General features: G+C 46.2%; 1 protein-coding gene across 4 annotated transcripts in view; it reads left to right on the plus strand.

The window, feature by feature from the left end:
• PSPC1 (paraspeckle component 1) overlaps nucleotides 1-17,624 on the plus strand; it is a 159,051-nt gene that overhangs the window by 56,297 nt on the left and 85,130 nt on the right. For all 4 annotated transcript variants that reach the window (XR_012233690.1, XR_012233691.1, XM_073583068.1 and 1 more), the window contains exon 6: nucleotides 436-538. Coding sequence is in view for 2 of the 4 variants with exons in the window: in XM_073583068.1 (XP_073439169.1) it covers nucleotides 436-538 (103 nt within the window). In the remaining 2 variants the exon portion in view is untranslated. The remainder of the gene's footprint in view (nucleotides 1-435; nucleotides 539-17,624) is intronic.

Consider the following 17,624-nt stretch of genomic DNA (forward strand, 5'->3'; position numbering starts at 1 on the left):
AAAGCCGCCAGTTGTGCTAAATTGTTTTTTTTCACCCCTACACCAAAGCTGTTTAATCCAGAATACTGGCGTAAAAGCGTTGAAGAATCACACTGATAAAATGTTTTCTGAGATATTTCGAGTCTCGCTGACTTTGTCATAGTTTTTTTTGAAGATGTTTGCCACCAAAGTAGCAAGTAACGTAAGCAGAAAATATGTTCGTAACTGAAAAATATATGAATAAATTAAAGTTCCTGCTTTGCTTCCTTTCCGGGAGGTGTAAATACCACTTAGTAAGTTTCTAGATTCTGGTTGCAGATCACTGGGTTGACATCAGATATTCCGGAGATGACCCCTGACACTGATCCAGCAAGTGCAGTTGCTCAGCAGCGTAGATTTGGGCATCACACTGACGTGTGCCCCACTTGATGTTCTCCGTATTCACATCTATTGTAGACACGAAGAAGAGCACAGACGTCGTGAAGAAGAGATGATTCGTCAGAGGGATCAGGATGAACTTAGACGTCAGGAAGCTTTCAAGCCCGCCTACATGGACACTGTAAGTACCGTTTCCACATTCAATCCCCTTTTTGTAGCTCGACCATCCTCACCCTGCTGAGTGTTGTGGATGTTCTTGGGCTTCTTTGCATCCTTCTCACATTTCTGTGTGATACATTCACAGCCTACTTTTGTAATTGTGTGATTCTGTGTTGCTTTTCTACCATGAAAACAGGTACCAAAACCAAGAAAAAAAGCATTGTGTTCATTGACAAAAGCTTATTGTAAATATTTTCTTCCTATTTATGAGGGAAATCGTCCTGGAATGTGATAGTGTGATCTTAGTGTTGGCTTGTCTGCTGACATGCTCAGCTTTGTATCGGATGTCTTCTTCACCTTCTTGTACTTTTGCCTTTTACATGACCAAATTACTAATTTACCAGCGATTGTATGTTTGGCCTTTTTTATATGGAGTGTATCGAAATGTAATATTTTTATTGTATAGGCTGTGTTCACATTACCCCTGAGAATCTTGGTGATAATTCTCAGTGTCTGTATTGAATAATTCTGTATATACATAGTGTCACATATTTTCTTTTTCTTTTAGAATACAAGTCTGTTTGTTGTTGTTTTTTTTAATCGCTTCGCTCTGGTGAAAAAAAGTATATATTTTACCATTTCATAAAAAAAAAGCTTATGAAATAAAATGTATGTATGTGACCAATTATATTTTTTATTAGTCTATATATTCAGCAAAAATTGTGGCAGGGAATACAGGTCTCATTAGGGAAAAGCAGTCTGCGTTACTTACCCGTTCTGCAAAAGAGGAATAGAAATGCGTAGTCATTTTTCAGATACTGGTTTGTGTTCTTAATCATTTCTTTTCATTGCTTTATATTCCCTTTTTATTTTTTTTATTTTCAAAAGAAGCCATGATTTATAAGGAAAGACCATTGTGCTCCTATTCTATATATGAATACATTCTTCTCAGCCTCACTACCAGACGTAACAATATCTGCATCTAAACTGATGTAAAAACGACCAGAGCTGTTTGGAAATAACCACTTTTCTGTATATCTTTCCTATTTTATTTCCCTTGGTACAGGTTTCACTTTGTGTAATGTAATGTGAACAGCCATGTTCGACTCTAAAAGTGTACTTTTGCGTACTAGAGTAACATATTACTTTAAAAAAAAAAAAATATATATATATAATTTCTCATCTTCGCGAAAACTGCATTTATTATTGTTTATGGAAATGCATTGCTTGTATGACTTTGCACAAGTATAAAAATCTGTAATCATTTTATACAATACAATAAGTTTAATTTATTACTTAATTTTAGGACCTGGCTTCTTACCAGCCACGTCTCATACTTTGCAGGCTGTAGGGTTCAAGACTAAAGTAACAAAATGAGCGGTTACTTACCCTCCCCAGGTATAGTGCTGCCTCTCCACTCCTCTGGTCTTGATTGAACCAATGCTGCCAGTCACAGGGCTTAGCAACCCATGCTGTCCATATCGGCTGAGCCCAGTGATTGGCTGCAGCAGTTACAAGCGCTGTAGGTGCGAGGTCATTGCTGCAGTTGATTAACAAAGACCATAAGCAGAACTGGAGGGTGAGTAACCAGCTCAGTTTAAGAGAAATGTAACCCAATGGTATGATACAAGTTTACATGGGACAGCTCCTTTAAAGGAATGTGAGACCAGCATGATGTAGGGGCTGAGACCCTGATTACAGAGATGTCACTTAATGGGCAGTGTTGCAGTTTCAATAAAATCAGTATTTTATCAGCAGAAGATTATCACTACAGGACTAGCTGTCTTCTGTCTCCTAGTCAACTCTTTGTGTAACCCTGCCACGACTGCTTGTTACCAGCTATCATTCAATATACAGTGTGCAAAGAAAGCTGTCAGTCAGTGTTGTGGGCAGGGTTATACAGGCCTCTGCACAGATATGCTTCATCTGCAGCAGAGAAAACAGCGATTGTATGTAAGTAATCGCTGCAATCAGGGTCTCAGCCCCTACATCATTCTGCGATCTCTGATTGCATGGAAAAAACCCTGATGACCAATCTCTTTAATATTAACGTGTATCTAACATTTATTAAACAAGCTTGTAATATATCCCAATTTCAGTTTCTCCGGGATGCCGAGAAAGACCAATGGCAGACGAGTCGACATGGTGCTCAGCAAGGTGCTTGGTCCTCTTTGTTCAAGTAAATAGTGGATGCTCTCATTTCATGGTACCCCACCAGTCACAGATTCACAAAAAAGGAGATATGCAGATAAAGTGGAAGAAAAGTTTATTCGTGCAATCCAAAAATATGCCAAGCAAGATTGATGTTTCAGTCCAAGATCCAGGACCTTCATCAGAATGGTGTGGATTGCTATAAGAGAGGTGGGTATAAGTGTGGTGCTCTAAGGCCACCAGTTACTGCAGTTGCATGCCTTGGAGTGCCGCACGTATCCTCACCTGTCCTTTATCAATCTGCACCATTCTGATGAAGGTCCCTGATGTTGGACCGAAACATCAATATTGCTTTGCATATTTTTGGATTGTATGAATAAACTTTTTTTACTCTGTCGCCTAATTGGGGGACACTGAACCTTGGGTGTTATGCTGCTGTCCACTAGGAGGCGACACTATGCATAATCTGAAAAAGATTAACTTTGGCTCCTCCTCTGCAGTATACACCCCTGGACGGCGTCAGCCTTCTCCAGTTTTTGCTTAGTGTCGCAAGGAGGCACACCTTTTTTCTTCCGTTTTTTTTCCTTTTTTTCACCGGAAATACAGATGAAGAAAAGTGGGTCTCCAGCGAGACTCCCGGCATGGCTCCCTCCTCGGTCCCCTATTAGGGGTACCCGGCTGAGGTCGAGGTGGTTTTTCCCCATGTCGCTCCCTCCCCAGTCCCTCGGGTCCTGGTTCGAGGTCGAGACCCACTTCCTTCCCCAACCCCTTTAAAGGGGTCTGGGTTGAGGTTGAGGCGAGGATGAAGACCCCCTGACGGTGACAGACGCACCCTCCCTAATCCCCTGCAGGGGGTATTAGGTTGAGACGCCTCAGGTAGGGTCGGAGATCAGGCAGCATTTCGCAGCTTCCAGGGACCCCAGGCTGGCTGAGGGATCCTGTTGGGGCCGGGGGAGGGTGCGGACTGGATGGCACAGCAGAGACAGGGCTTTTCTGCGTCCCTGTCTCTGCACAGCAGCGGCTCCATAGCGCTTCAGGGGCCCCCCATACAAAAACCGCTACCCCTGCTACCCCCACCGCTATCCAGTCGACCATTCTGGGGGGGTCTGGTACAAATCCGCCCCCCCCCCCCCCCCCGGACTACCGCGCCGCTCTGGAGTCCTCCTGGGCATCAGGCTTCTAATTTAGGCCGCGGCTTCGGCCTAGCTGAAGCCGCCGCCTTTTCCCCGGCCCGCCCCCCGGATGACCAAAATGACACACTGGAGTGTCAGAAGGGGCGGATTGAGACAGAAAGGGGGCGTTTTTACACAGCCCAGCGTGCCCTTTTCAGCTCTCCGCCCCCTCCTCCCTCTCCTCAGAGCCCCGGTGGCCATTTTTTCTGGATGAGATCCAGGAGAGGAGCATCACAGCGGTCTCCGGGGGGCACAGAACTGGGATCTGTCGGCGCTGGACCTAGGGGCACACCGGTGGGGTAAGCTCACAGCTGGGTTCTCATTACTCAGCTGTGAATCTATACTTCCTATAAGGCTTTCTGTGGGTTCCCTCTGCGTAGCCACCCCTGTACGATCCCTTATAGCCAGCCTCTGTGCACTATGCCGGGCTCAAGGAAGAGAACCAGGCAGGAATGTTTCTATGCATTCTGTACAGCCTGCAAAGCCACGCTCCCTAGTGGCAGCACGTATCCGCACTGCCGGGACTGCATCCAGAACTCTGGGTCAGAACCCCAGGGAGTCCCTACTGACGCTTCAGTGTCACAGGCCACGCCGGAATGGGCAACTCAGATGTCTCAGTCTATGTCACAGTCCATAGACAACCTAACTGCTACATTACTGCAAGCTCTGCAGAGTCGGGCCCCGGCTATGGACGGTACACAGCAAACGGACAGCTTGTCTCAGGAACATGCTGCTTCCGACTCTCACAGACGTAAGCGGACCCACAGGTCTCGATCACCTGAGTCGCACTATAGCACAAGGTCGTCCCCCTCTAGGGAGAGACAGCGTCATTCCAGGTCTCCTGGGCAGTCCCCTGCCACAGACAGACAGTGCAATTTACCACAGGGATCCCCCACCACAGAAGACCCCCGCCCCAGGTCGCCCTCCAGGGATCACCTTAGCGAGGCACAGGATTCGGAGGGTATCTGTGACTCCGACTCAGATAATGAAACGGTCAGGTCCGTGGTACCTTCTCCCCCTAGCAATACAGCGCTAGTTGAGGACATCATTTCTGCCATTCATCGGGTGCTAAAATTCCAGAGTCGCCCCCGGAAGTCCCAGAACAGAGGATTTGCTTCGAAAGTGTTCAAAAACCACCTAAGGTCTTCCCTAATCACGATGAGTTTGAGAAAATACTTAACAAACAGTTTGCGCAGCCTGACAAAAAATTCGCTAATCGCAAATATTTGGAAGCGAAGTACCCCTTCCCACAGAAAGACACCAAACAATGGACAGATCCACCTGAAGTGGACCCTCCGGTTTCTAGGCTAGCAGCGCAGACTTTACTCTCTCTGCCGGATAGCTCAACCCTCAGGGACGCAGCAGACCGGCAAGTAGAACGCATGGCTCGTTCTATTTTCGAAGCGGCAGGCGCCTCTCTGGGCCCTGCGTTTGCTTCAGTTTGGGCAGCCAAGGCCATCCTGGCTTGGGCCAAAAAACTACAGGAGGGTCTTCAGGCTTCAAATCCTGAACTCTCGGACCAAGCGGTCCAGATGGCAGTGGTAGCAGACTACATAATTCATGCAGCCCTGGATTCTGCCAGAGGTGTAGCGGGAATAGCATCAAACGCCATCACGATCCGACGCATCCTCTGGCTGCGAGAATGGAAAGCGGATGCGGCCTCAAAGAAGTCCCTCACGAGACTTCCGTATTTTACTGGAAGACTTTTCGGCGAAAAGTTGGACACCATGATAGCCAATGCCACTGGGGGTAAGAGTACCTCTCTCCCTCAACTAAAACCGAAACGCACGTTTAAACGAAGAAACCAGACGCGATTCCGATCCTTTCGGAATTCCTCGGGCTGGTCCGTTTCGCGCCCAGTGCAAAACCGCAACCGTTCTCCACGCAGAGACAACCCACGGACGCAGCAGCGACCGGACAGGGCTTGGCAGTCGAAAGCAGGCCATGCGAAACCCAAGGGAGGAAAACCTCAGAACTTCACTTATCATGACTCGAGACCTCCGGAAGACACCCCACCAGTAGGCGGCCGACTTTTACTCTTTCAGCAAGTCTGGCTGCCTATTACAGAAGACAGGTGGGTCAGGGAAATAGTGTCTTCCGGATACAAGATAGAGTTCACTTCCGTTCCACCGAACCGGTTCTTCCTTTCTGTTCCTCCAACACCACCAGAAAAGGCTCGTGTTTTCCACCAAGCGGTTTCCTCTCTCCTTCAATCAGGAGTTGTGGTTCCGGTTCCCGCGAACGAGAGATTCCGAGGATTCTACTCAAATTTGTTCGTAGTCCCCAAGAAAGGAGGCGGCGTCCGACCCATACTGGACCTAAAACAGCTCAACAATTACGTACGGGTCCGTCATTTCTGCATGGAGTCCCTCCGGTCCATCATTGCATCCATGGAGCAGGGAGAATACCTCGCCTGCATAGACATACAGGATGCGTATCTCCACATATCAATTGCTCCCGCCCACCAAAGGTTTCTCAGGTTCGCGGTCAACCAAAACCACTACCAGTTTGTCGCCCTTCCGTTCGGACTCGCCACGGCTCCAAGAACGTTCACCAAAGTCATGGCGGCCACCATGGACGTCCTGCACTCAAGAGGCATCCTAGTCGTCCCGTACCTGGACGACCTCCTCGTCAAGTCTCCCACTTTCAAAGACTGCGAGGTCAGTGTCTCAATCACTCTAGACACTCTGAGTCGCCTGGGATGGCTAGTCAACCTACAGAAATCGTTGACCATCCCAACTCGGACTCTAACATTCCTGGGAATGGTATTCGACACCGCCAGGGGCCTGGTGCTCCTTCCCAAGGACAAGACACTGGCCATCCGTCTGGGAGTTCGCACACTACTTCGCAGTCCTCCTCGATCTCTCCGGTTTGCCATGAGAATCCTCGGCAGGATGGCAGCAGCAATAGAGGCAGTGCCATTTGCCCAGTTTCACCTCAGGGTCCTTCAACTAGCCATACTCAGATCTTGGGACAGGAACCCTCTCTCCCTCGACAGGGAGTTCAGGTTGACGTCATCAACCAGGAGGTCCCTGCATTGGTGACTCAAACCAAACTCGCTTACACGAGGGAAGCCATTCCTCTCAGGACAATGGAAGATCCTGACTACCGATGCAAGCCTGACAGGCTGGGGGGCTGTGCACCTACATCACAGGGCACAGGGCAAGTGGTCACCGAGAGAAGTGACATTGCCTATCAATGTTCTGGAAATCAGGGCCATTCTCTTGGCACTGAGAGCATTTCATCACTTGCTTGCAGCCTCGCACATACGGATACAGTCGGACAATGCCACGGCTGTGGCATACGTGAACCACCAAGGCGGGACCCGCAGCGCCCAGGCGATGAGAGAAGTGGCTCATATCCTCCACTGGGCGGAAGACACAAGGTCGGTACTTTCTGCAGTACACATTCCAGGTGTAGAAAACTGGGAAGCAGACTTCCTCAGCAGGCAAGGAATGGAGTCGGGGGAGTGGTCTCTCCATCCCGAGATTTTTTACCAGATCTGTCAACGCTGGGGAACCCCGGATGTGGACCTAATGGCATCCCATCTCAATACCAAGGTTCCCAATTTCAAGGCCAGGACACATGACCCGCGGTCGCTCGGAGCGGATGCCCTGGTCCAGGACTGGTCCCAGTTCCGACTCCTGTACATTTTTCCACCCCTCCCCCTAATCGCCAGGGTCGTGAGGAAGATCAAGCAAGACGGAGTTCCGACCATCCTCATCACGCCAGACTGGCCCAGACGTACTTGGTACGCCGACATCGTCCAACTTACGGCAGACGCCCCCTGGCGTCTACCCGACCGTCACGACCTTCTGTCTCAAGGTCCGTTCTTCCACCAGAATTCAGGGGCTCTCAATTTGACGGCATGGCCCTTGAAACCTGGATTCTAACCCAGGCAGGTTTTTCACCGGCAGTCATTGCAACTATGATCAGGGCAAGGAAGCCTGCCTCCGCCAAGCTCTATTATCGTACCTGGAGAGCTTTCTTTTCTTGGTGCGAATCTCATGGACAAGTCCCACTCCTTTATTCCCTCCCGAAGGTACTAGGTTTTCTTCAATCGGGCCTAGATGCCAAGCTATCCTTAAGTTCGCTTAAGAGTCAGGTGTCGGCGCTTTCAGTCCTTTTTCAAAAGCGCATTGCTATTAAACCGCAAGTAAGGACTTTCATCCAGGGAGTTTCCCGATTGGTTCCTCCCTACAAACGTCCGCTGGATACGTGGGACCTCAATCTGGTCCTGACAGCATTGCAAGCTCCACCCTTCGAACCTCTTAGAGGAGTTCCACTCTCCATTCTGTCTCAGAAAGTGGTTTTTCTAGTGGCGATCACCTCGTTACGCAGAGTGTCGGAATTGTCAGCACTTTCCTGCAGACGGCCTTTCCTAGCCTTTCACCAGGACAAGGTGGTTCTCCGCACGGTACCATCCTTCCTTCCGAAGGTTGTGTCCAACTTTCACCTTAATGAAGAGATTTCACTGCCTTCCCTTTGCCCGGTATCGGTTCATAGAGTGGAGAAGGCTCTGCATACGCTTGACCTCGTCAGAGCATTGCGGATTTACGTGTCCAGGACTGCACCTTTCCGGAAATCTGATTCCCTCTTCATTCTTCCGGAAGGTAGTCGCAAGGGGTTGCCGGCTTCCAAGGCTACCCTTGCCAGGTGGATCAAGTCCACCATACATGAGGCCTACCGACTTAACAGTTCCCCTCTTCCGGCCGGTATCACGGCACACTCTACACGGGCAGTAGGGGCCTCCTGGGCCATTCGGCATCAGGCTTCGGCGCAACAAGTGTGCAAGACGGCCTCTTGGACTAGCCTACACACGTTTACGAAACACTACAGTGTTCATACCCAGTCCTCAGCGGATGCGAGCCTGGGTAGACTGGTTCTGCAGGCGGCAGTACCCCAAGTCTAGGGGACTGTCAGCACAATATTCGTCCACTGCTTCCCACCCAGGGACTGCTTTGGGACGTCCCAAGGTTCTGTGTCCCCCAATTAGGCGACAGAGTAAAGGAGATTTTTGTGTACTCACCGTAAAATCTCTTTCTCTTAGCCTTTACTTGGGGGACACAGCTCCCACCCTGTTGCCCTTACGGGCCGTTGTTTCCTGTTGAGTTCTCATATTGTTCTTTGAGCTCGTACATAGTAGCCTTCTCACAGGCATGGTTATGTTATTTGGTTACGTTCCTCCTTATGCTTTGGCACAAAACTGGAGAAGGCTGACGCCGTCCAGGGGTGTATACTGCAGAGGAGGAGCCAAAGTTAATCTTTTTCAGATTATGCATAGTGTCGCCTCCTAGTGGACAGCAGCATAACACCCAAGGTTCTGTGTCCCCCAATTAAAGGCTAAGAGAAAGAGATTTTACGGTGAGTACACAAAAATCTCCTTTTTTTGTACATTTTATCTGAATATTTCCGAGTGCCAAGTTTTCCCATATTTGTATGGATATCAATTACTCTAAAATTAACCAACCTGGTGGTTATTTGTGCCAAAAGTTCAGCTGGAAAACATTCTTTATCATTAGTCTTAGGCCTGTTTCACACTTCGGTTTTTTGATGTCAGTCAAAATCTGCCGTTTTTATAAAAAAACGGATCCACCCCTTTTTTGGCAGATCTGTTGTTTTTTTTCCCCATAGACTTGCATTAGCGGCGGATTTTGACTGATGGTCGTCCGTTGCATCCGGTTCTTGACGGATCCGTTTAATTTTAGCGTCCGCCAGCTGGAGTAAACGGACAATGTAATGTTTTTTTCCAGTGGTGGACCGCTATTTTAAACTGCGCATGCCCGGCAGATTTGCTCTGCGATGCATTTGAACCCTAAACAGCGTTTTGAAAGCGGTGAAAACTAACTCTCTCAGTTGCAAAATGGATCCGTTTTTTCACCCTTTGGCGGTTTGCAGCTGACGGCAAACATCTGAAGTGTGAAAACAGGCCTTAGAGTAGAATTGGCTATATCCCCAACAGAACCTTCTCAAACCTAAAAAAAAAAAAAAAAAAAAAACTTCAACAGGACAGGCTGTGACTTCACATATCTGGACATGTCTGGATTACGAGGGACATTTGATATTCTTTTCTCCCTCTTGGAATGTCACCAACCTCGTGGCACCACATTGTCCTTTGGTATCGGTACAAATCCTGTTCTGTATCGTTTATAAACGAGACCAATCGTGAAACAAGTCAATGATGTAATTACTGCACTGCTCTGTTTTCAAGGCCCTGCAGACCTAGCAGGGTGGCTCGGTGAGGAAGAGGTTCAGCTCTTGATGTCGTGCCAAGCTTGCACAATATTTTGTCACCATCATATGTATTAATAGAGGAGATAAACCATTCTGTAAACTCTTCTGTATGAAGTCATTAAGTCATTCACCTCCAGGGGGCAAATACCTTCTGCACAGAGATCTCTTCCTTTTCAAGGTTTATTGCCATAGTAACTTATGATGCACCCTATTGTATGCAGTGCATTTCCCGCTATACGAAAAAGGACCTAGTTATGTATTTTGTATTATTTTTTTACTTCCTTCAGGTGGGATAACCAATGCAGAAATACCATAATGTGTAATTTAGATGTAAAAAAAACAAACAACATATCATCCCTTAAATCGTGTTACTACTGTGATTATGATCTAATATTAAGTAAAGAAACTGGAAACGTTTTGCTTGTTTTTTTAATCAGTGTATTGAATTGCCGTATTTTTTTTGACTAAAACGCTTTTTTTATTTTAAAATATGGCATCCTACTAAAAATATCTGTGCATCTTCTAGTGCAGTTAGAGAAAGCTATCCGTGCCAAGCCTCCATAACTGTATTCTTTAAAATCTGGGGCTACACAGCGACTTTGGCCATGACCCTGGATGCTCCACAAACGTTTCTACATTACAGCGCAATGCAAGTGGATGAGTCCACATTGTTGCCCTTAGGGTACTGCGATTGTGACATGCAAGTTGCAAGAAGTCTATCATGGTTATATTTTTTGCGGTACTGTACCCTCTGGGTCGCAGTGAGACCCCGTTCACTTGTATTGAGTTGCAATGAAGCAGCAGCACCTAGCAAACTTTGGCCACACGACAGGTGTTGTTGCCAAAGTCACCATGTAACCCTAGCCTAAATCATCTGGCAGAGCATTTATAAAGTGCTGTGATCACTCAGAAAACTATGCGGCTGTGTAGTTCTCTCAGCAACCAGTCTATGTGATCAGTGTTGAGCAGAATAGATGGAGATGCACTGGTATGCTGGAAGGTTGGGGAAAGCTTCTACCCACACAAGAGACAATAGATAGAATCTTCAGAGAGCAGGATGAAGAAAGATAAAATTGTCTCACATGTAGCTAACAATTTTGATTAAGGGTACCGTTACACTTAGCAACTCACCAGCGATCCCGACAACGATACGACCTGGTAAGGATCGTTGGTGCGTCGCTAATCGGTCGCTAGTAAGCTGTCAAACAGGCAGATCTACTCACCGATGCAGCAACGATCCAGCGATCCATACAACGACCTCTGCGGTCGTTAGTATCTTGTCACACAGTGGCTATTCAGACAACTCCCACCTGCGTCCATGTGTTCTGCGTCGCCAACGAGGTCGCTCGATGGCGTCAAACACTGCGATGCGCGCTGGCCAGCGGGACACCAGCGATCAGAAAATGGCATTTGAGCACGATCAGCAAGATCACAGCGGGGGCCCGGTCGCCGCTGCGTGTCACGTAGTGAGATCGCTGTTGCGTCACAAAATCGGTGACTCCTCAGCGGTCTCGCTAGCGATCTCGCTGTGTGAGAAAGGGCCTTTACACTTGGCAGAAGAGGAGACTCCCAACCCCCCCGCCCCCCAATCCTGACACTGGAGACTCCCCCTGAGACGTGAACAACCACCCCCACCCCCCGACACTGGAGACTCCCCCGTGAGACGGAAGGTCCCATGCATTTTTTGGTCCTTCTCCTATGTTGCAGCCCTTTTTTGTCCAGGTCTATGTGTAAATCCATGCCGCGCTTTGCTACTTGATACAAAATGTGCAGTAGCCATACTTTATCATGAGCTGCAGCAGCTTCAACTATAGTGTACAACTGGATAAATTAGTGTAATGGTATAAATGAAGGGCATTACACATGTAGCACCAAGCACAAAGCTGATTCCGTAATTAATGTACTTTTGTGCTAAGTGAGATTTAGTACAAGACGACTAATGTAAACTGTATTGGGACTCTTATTTATTATTGGTGACAGTCTACAACGCCCTTTTATTTTTTGTTTCAACCACCCCTTCCCCCAATATACTATGTACTGGACCAACAGGCTTGGTTCCCTAATTCTATTCTCACTTTGGAATAAAACATTACCCTAGGGGCACAACCCTAGACCACCAACCTTAGTGACATGAATCCCTGCACATCTTTAAGTCACCAGGGACCTATTAAAGTATGTATGCAAATGTATGAGATGTTTCTTTTCCCTATTTTCCATTGTCTAAACCTGTTGGCGTCTCATGGTCCAAATAAAGTAATTGCTGTGTATATCGTCAAGTTGTTTTGTAAAACCTATTTGTTTGATGTATGTCCAGCAGGCTGATCGAAATGTCCTAAAACTGGTTCTTTCCTCTTATACATTCTTTATTCTAGATTGTTACAGACTGTGAAGCTAAACGGCTTTGTATGTACAACTTGCTTATAAAGGGTAAAAGTAGCTGTGATTAAAGGGATTGTCTGCTACTGGGAGAACCCTCTTCTAAATATTATGGCAGTCTCCTGCATAAAATAAGTCCCCTATTCCTCTCCTGCACCGGATCTCCGGGCGCTCTCATGACATTGCAGCACTCATGTGACACAGTCAGCGGCTCCAGATGGACACGGGCTGCTCACACTGATGTCCGAGGGAAGTGTGAGCTCTGTAACCTTATTAGTGGCTGCTGATTCGCTGCAGCACTCACTCAACAGAACAGTGCAACCCGGCGCTAACATCACTAGAGTGGCGCCTTAGTAGCGGATGAGTATAATGTTTTCTTCTACAACATTTAACAAAGGGTTATCAAAGTCCCTTTAATTTTGAACGAAACAATTCTGAATTGTATCAGACGTGGTGGTAATGCATCATGAGTATCATAACGAACCATACAGCCATAATATTAATACCACTGACAGGTAAAGTAAATAACATTTTCTTGACACACTGTTAGGGGTATGATATTTTTGGAACCAAATGAACAGGCATTTCTTGCAATTTATCTGTTGGAATAGGATCCTAGGCAAGCCTAAGCATCTGCGCCTGATGAGGCCAGCCTGTGATGACAGCTAGCTGAGAGCAGCTCTGCAACGGCAGATCATGTGTGGGGCTCCCAGTGTGCAATGGTCAGCTCCTACCCAAAGTCGTTCAAGGAGTCACAACCAGTAAAGCCAGGAACAGTGTCATGGTCATCGAAATCCCATTTGTAAAAGTGTGGAGCGAAGGCCAGACTGTTTGGTCTGACTCGCAGAAGAGCACAGTTTGCTGCAAAAGTTAATGCTAGCTATGATGGACGTCAGAGCAAGCTGGTTTTGTATGGCGCTTCGTAGTCTCAAACTAAACCGTTGTTTAGCTGTCATAGTGATGAGCGAACGTCCTCAGATAACTTGCTATCCGAGAATGCTCGGGTGTTATCCAAGTATCTTGGGCATGCTCAAATAATATGTTCATCAACATATGCAGGGATTACCTAACGCCCGCAAGGAGTCGAACTTATTATTCGAGCACGTCCAAGATATTTTCAAATCCCACCAAGGACCACATCTGCAAGGAGTTTGTATGTTCTCCCCGTGTTTGTGTGGGTTTCATCCCACATTCCAAAGACCTACTGATAGGAAATCTAGATTGTGAGCCCCATGGGGGACAGTGCCAATAATGTCTGTAAAGCGCTGTGGAATTAATGGCGCTATATAATTGAGTAAAATTAATAAATAGAATACTCGGATAACACCCGAGCATGCTCAGATAATACGTTATCAGAGCTCGTTCACTCATCTCTAGCTGTCCCCTGTCCACTAACAGGAGTGCCTACAAGGGACTTGTCAGTATCAGAAAGTCCCATTGGAACATTGTGACATTCTAATCAGTTACTGTCTGGGTGTGTGTTTGTGTTGTTCAGAAGTTTTGGGCATGTGTGGGGAAAAAATTCTACAAAGAATACTTTTCAAAAATTCCAAGTGTTCATATTTATTTTTAACATTTAACAAAATGCAAAATGAACAAAAAAGATAATCTAAATCAAATCAATATTTGTTGTGACCGTTATTTGCATTCAAAATGACACCAAAGTATTAAGTACACTTTAAACAGAGTTTTTGAAGCAAGTCACCAGGAAGTTTGTTCCAAACATCTTGGAGACCTGACCACAGAAATTCTGTGGATGTAGGCTTGTGTAAATCCTTCCGTGCCTTCATGATGATATTACGATCAGGACTCTGTGGAGCCATAGCATCACTTCCTGGACTCCTTGTTCTTCACGCTGAAGATGGTTCTTAATGACGTTTGCTGTCTGTCTGGGGATGTTGTATTGCTGCAGATTTAATTTGTAGCTGATTAGATGCCTCCCTGATGGCACTTCATGATGGATAAAGTATCTACCAAGATTTCTCGACGTTGAGGACACCAAAAAATGGACGCCTTTGAGGACCGTATATGTAGCGGCCGGCCAAAGAAACAGCAGATGAAAGACGCATGATTCTTTCTTCGCTCTGAAATTGGAAGATGTACCACACCGTCACCAGCTCAGGACTAGCAGCAACCAGTAGGGCCCAGTTATACTCCCATCCACTGTTCGAAAAGATTGGTCTTCGTCGAAAGATTGCAGCAAAAAAAATCATAACTTTCGACATGGAAATAAGTCCAAGCAACTCAACTATGCACACAAATGCTGCAGAGCAGGCTGTCAGTCATAGTGCCAGGGGAGTGCTTGAAGCTGCTCTCTGCAGCATAGTGAGCTGTGACTGTAATTCCTTCCTGCACCGCTCATATGACTGATGGCAAAGCAGCTGCAGGGAGGACCAGTTCATTTTCTTCTTGTAGCCGCTCTTCTAGTAAGGCAGCCAGACATGATTTAATGCGATTTACCTGGAGATGAACTGTCCATTTATCTCCATTTCTTGGCAGGTTCCCTGTAAAGTTTTTATCCTCCACTTGTGGTGAAAGAAATTTTGTTTCAATGAGAAACCATTGTATGCCCTCTATATGCAGTGCCCTTACTTGTGAGGCAGTGTGTAATTTGCTTTAGGGCAGCCCTTTACTATTTTGGCAAACATCTTAACAACTGGTGAAAGTGACTATTACTCTTATGTCTATTTTGCATGTACGGTACATGATTCCACTAGCTCATTTTACAGATAATTTTATTAACTGCGTACTTAGGTTCCAGTGTGTTTAAAGTACATAGGTTTAAAGGGATCGTGTCAATTCATGCTGCTCAAACCACGGGCTGCATGAATGAGAGCCTGGCTGCACATTTGGAGCCAGGTATATTATTACTCTGAAATGCCCTGATGCTTGAACCGCCAGCCGTGGACTATAGTTAGGGGCATGACTAGTCCAATACTACCCCTGACTTTCTCCCTCAATGTTCTTGTTGGTTGACAGGTTTCTTCCATGTGTGTACAATGCTGCCACAGTTCAGAGACAACAGATACCTGGCTACAATTGTGCAACCAGGCTGTAATGCTGCCCAAAGTTTAGGCAGCATTAATTGAATTACAGATAGTGTCAAAAATATCACTTCTTCGTTTTCTTTAAATCAGGAGAGGGATCCAATATCTCATGTATGTTAGTGACAAAAGTTTGTGAGCCCTTTGCTTTCAGTATCTGGTGTGATGCTCTTGAGCAGCAATAACTTCATTTAAAAGTTTCTGGTAGTTGATTAGTCCTAAACATTGGATTGGAAGAATTTTAGCCCATTCCTCCCTACAAAACAGCTTCAGTTCTAATATGTTGGTGGGTTTTCTCCCATTATCTGCATTCTTTAGGCCCTTCCACAACATTAATGTCAAGACTTTGACTTGTCCATTCCAAAACTTTAACTTTTATTCTTAACCATTCTTGTGTAGAACGACTTGTGTGTTCTTGTTGCTACATGATCCACGTTCTCTTCAGATTCAGCTCATGGACAGATGTCCTGTCATTTTCTTTTCCAAATTGCTGATGGATTTCAGAATTGTTTCATTCATTAAAGGAGTGTCCACTACTTGGGCAATCGCTTCTAAATATGAGTGTTTGCCCCCATTTAAAACAAAAACACTTTATTTTTACTCCCCTCCCGTGCTGGCGCTGTTCAAGTAGTGTTGGCACTCACGCCTCCCGGTGCTCACTTTGCCCAGTCAGCGTCAGCTCACTTTTGCCACCTCCAGACAAAGTATTTAAGAGGAAGTCAGAGCTGCGGCTGTCTGCTCCTAGTAGTGAACAACTTTTTTAATGATGTCAAACCATCCTATTTCAGATGTAGCTAAATAGGCCCATACTATGATTCTACCACCACCATGTTTCACAGATGACATGAGGTTTTTACGCTGTAATACAGTTTAGTTTGTTTCTTTTATTAACTCCAGGCATAACTGTTCTCAGTTAAAACAAACAACTTTGGTCTTAAACTTCCACAAAACATTGTTTTAATAACCTTCTGGCTTATCCGAGGGATCTTTAGCAAACTTCAGACAGGCAACAATGTTCCTTTTGGAGAGCAGTTCATTTTTCTCTGCAATCCTGCCATGCTCACCAATGTTGTTCAGTGTTCTCCTGATGGTGCACTCATGGACATTAATAGCTAATATGAGAGGAGTCTTTAATAATTGCTTAGGTCACCTTTTAGGTTCCTGTTCCTTTTTTTTTTAATGACTAGGCTTGCTATAGGTGGACATAAACTCAGCTACTATTTGCCTCCTCCCTGATCTAGCAACACATCTCTGTTGTTGCTTCCATCTTTGATAGTCTATAGTGGTGACATCACGACTGCAGCTCATGATCTTGTTCCCTCTACCGCTGTACATTGTAGGCTTGACATCACTTCTGCAGCCTGGAGCAGGAGAGGATGAGTAAGGGTGCATTCATATGAACATACTTTATGTTCCATGTTTGGGCCCACAATGCTCAGCTCGACAATGAGTCTCTTGACCCAAACTAATAGCCTGTTGGCTATGAGGCTATTAGTTTACGTTGGTTCAGCAATTGGAAAAGCGGTCGGGTGAATTCAGCCTTAGGCGCAAATGTATCATTTTCATCTAGAGCAGGCCCATAACCATTAAAAAAAATTTACACCTGGAAAACCTCTTTAGGAGGGAACATACATTAGGATATTTAGACCCCACTGCTTGGACAACCTTTTTTCACTCTGAAGTTTTGTCCCCATTAAAATAAAAACCTGGAATGGCGCTAGCAAGGGAGGCGAGTATGAGGCCATGTGCACACGTTGCGGATTCTGCTGCGGATCTGCAGCAGAATGCTGCGGTGTACAGCACCACTATAGTCAATGGAAAATGAAAAACGCAGTGCACACGCTGCAGATTTTTCCGTGGTTTTAAATCCGCAGCTGTTTTCTACCTACTCCATTGTCCAGGTGTCAAACCGCGGGGGATAACAACAGGCTAATCCGCAGGTAAAACGCAGGTCTTTTGACCTGTGGATTTACCTGCGGATTTTTCCAAATCCGCGCGGAAAAATATGCAGCACAATCCGCAACGTGTGCACATGGCCTGAGTGTTTTTATGTTAAATATTGAGTGAGAAGGGGTTGTCCTAGTCGTGGACATCATAACGGCGTGTGTGTAAAGGCCCTTTAATGCTTATG

This window comes from Dendrobates tinctorius, unplaced genomic scaffold (assembly GCF_039654945.1).
Source record: "Dendrobates tinctorius isolate UK_male_01 unplaced genomic scaffold, ASM3965494v1 ptg000075l, whole genome shotgun sequence".
In the NCBI taxonomy this organism is placed as follows: domain Eukaryota; kingdom Metazoa; phylum Chordata; class Amphibia; order Anura; family Dendrobatidae; genus Dendrobates; species Dendrobates tinctorius.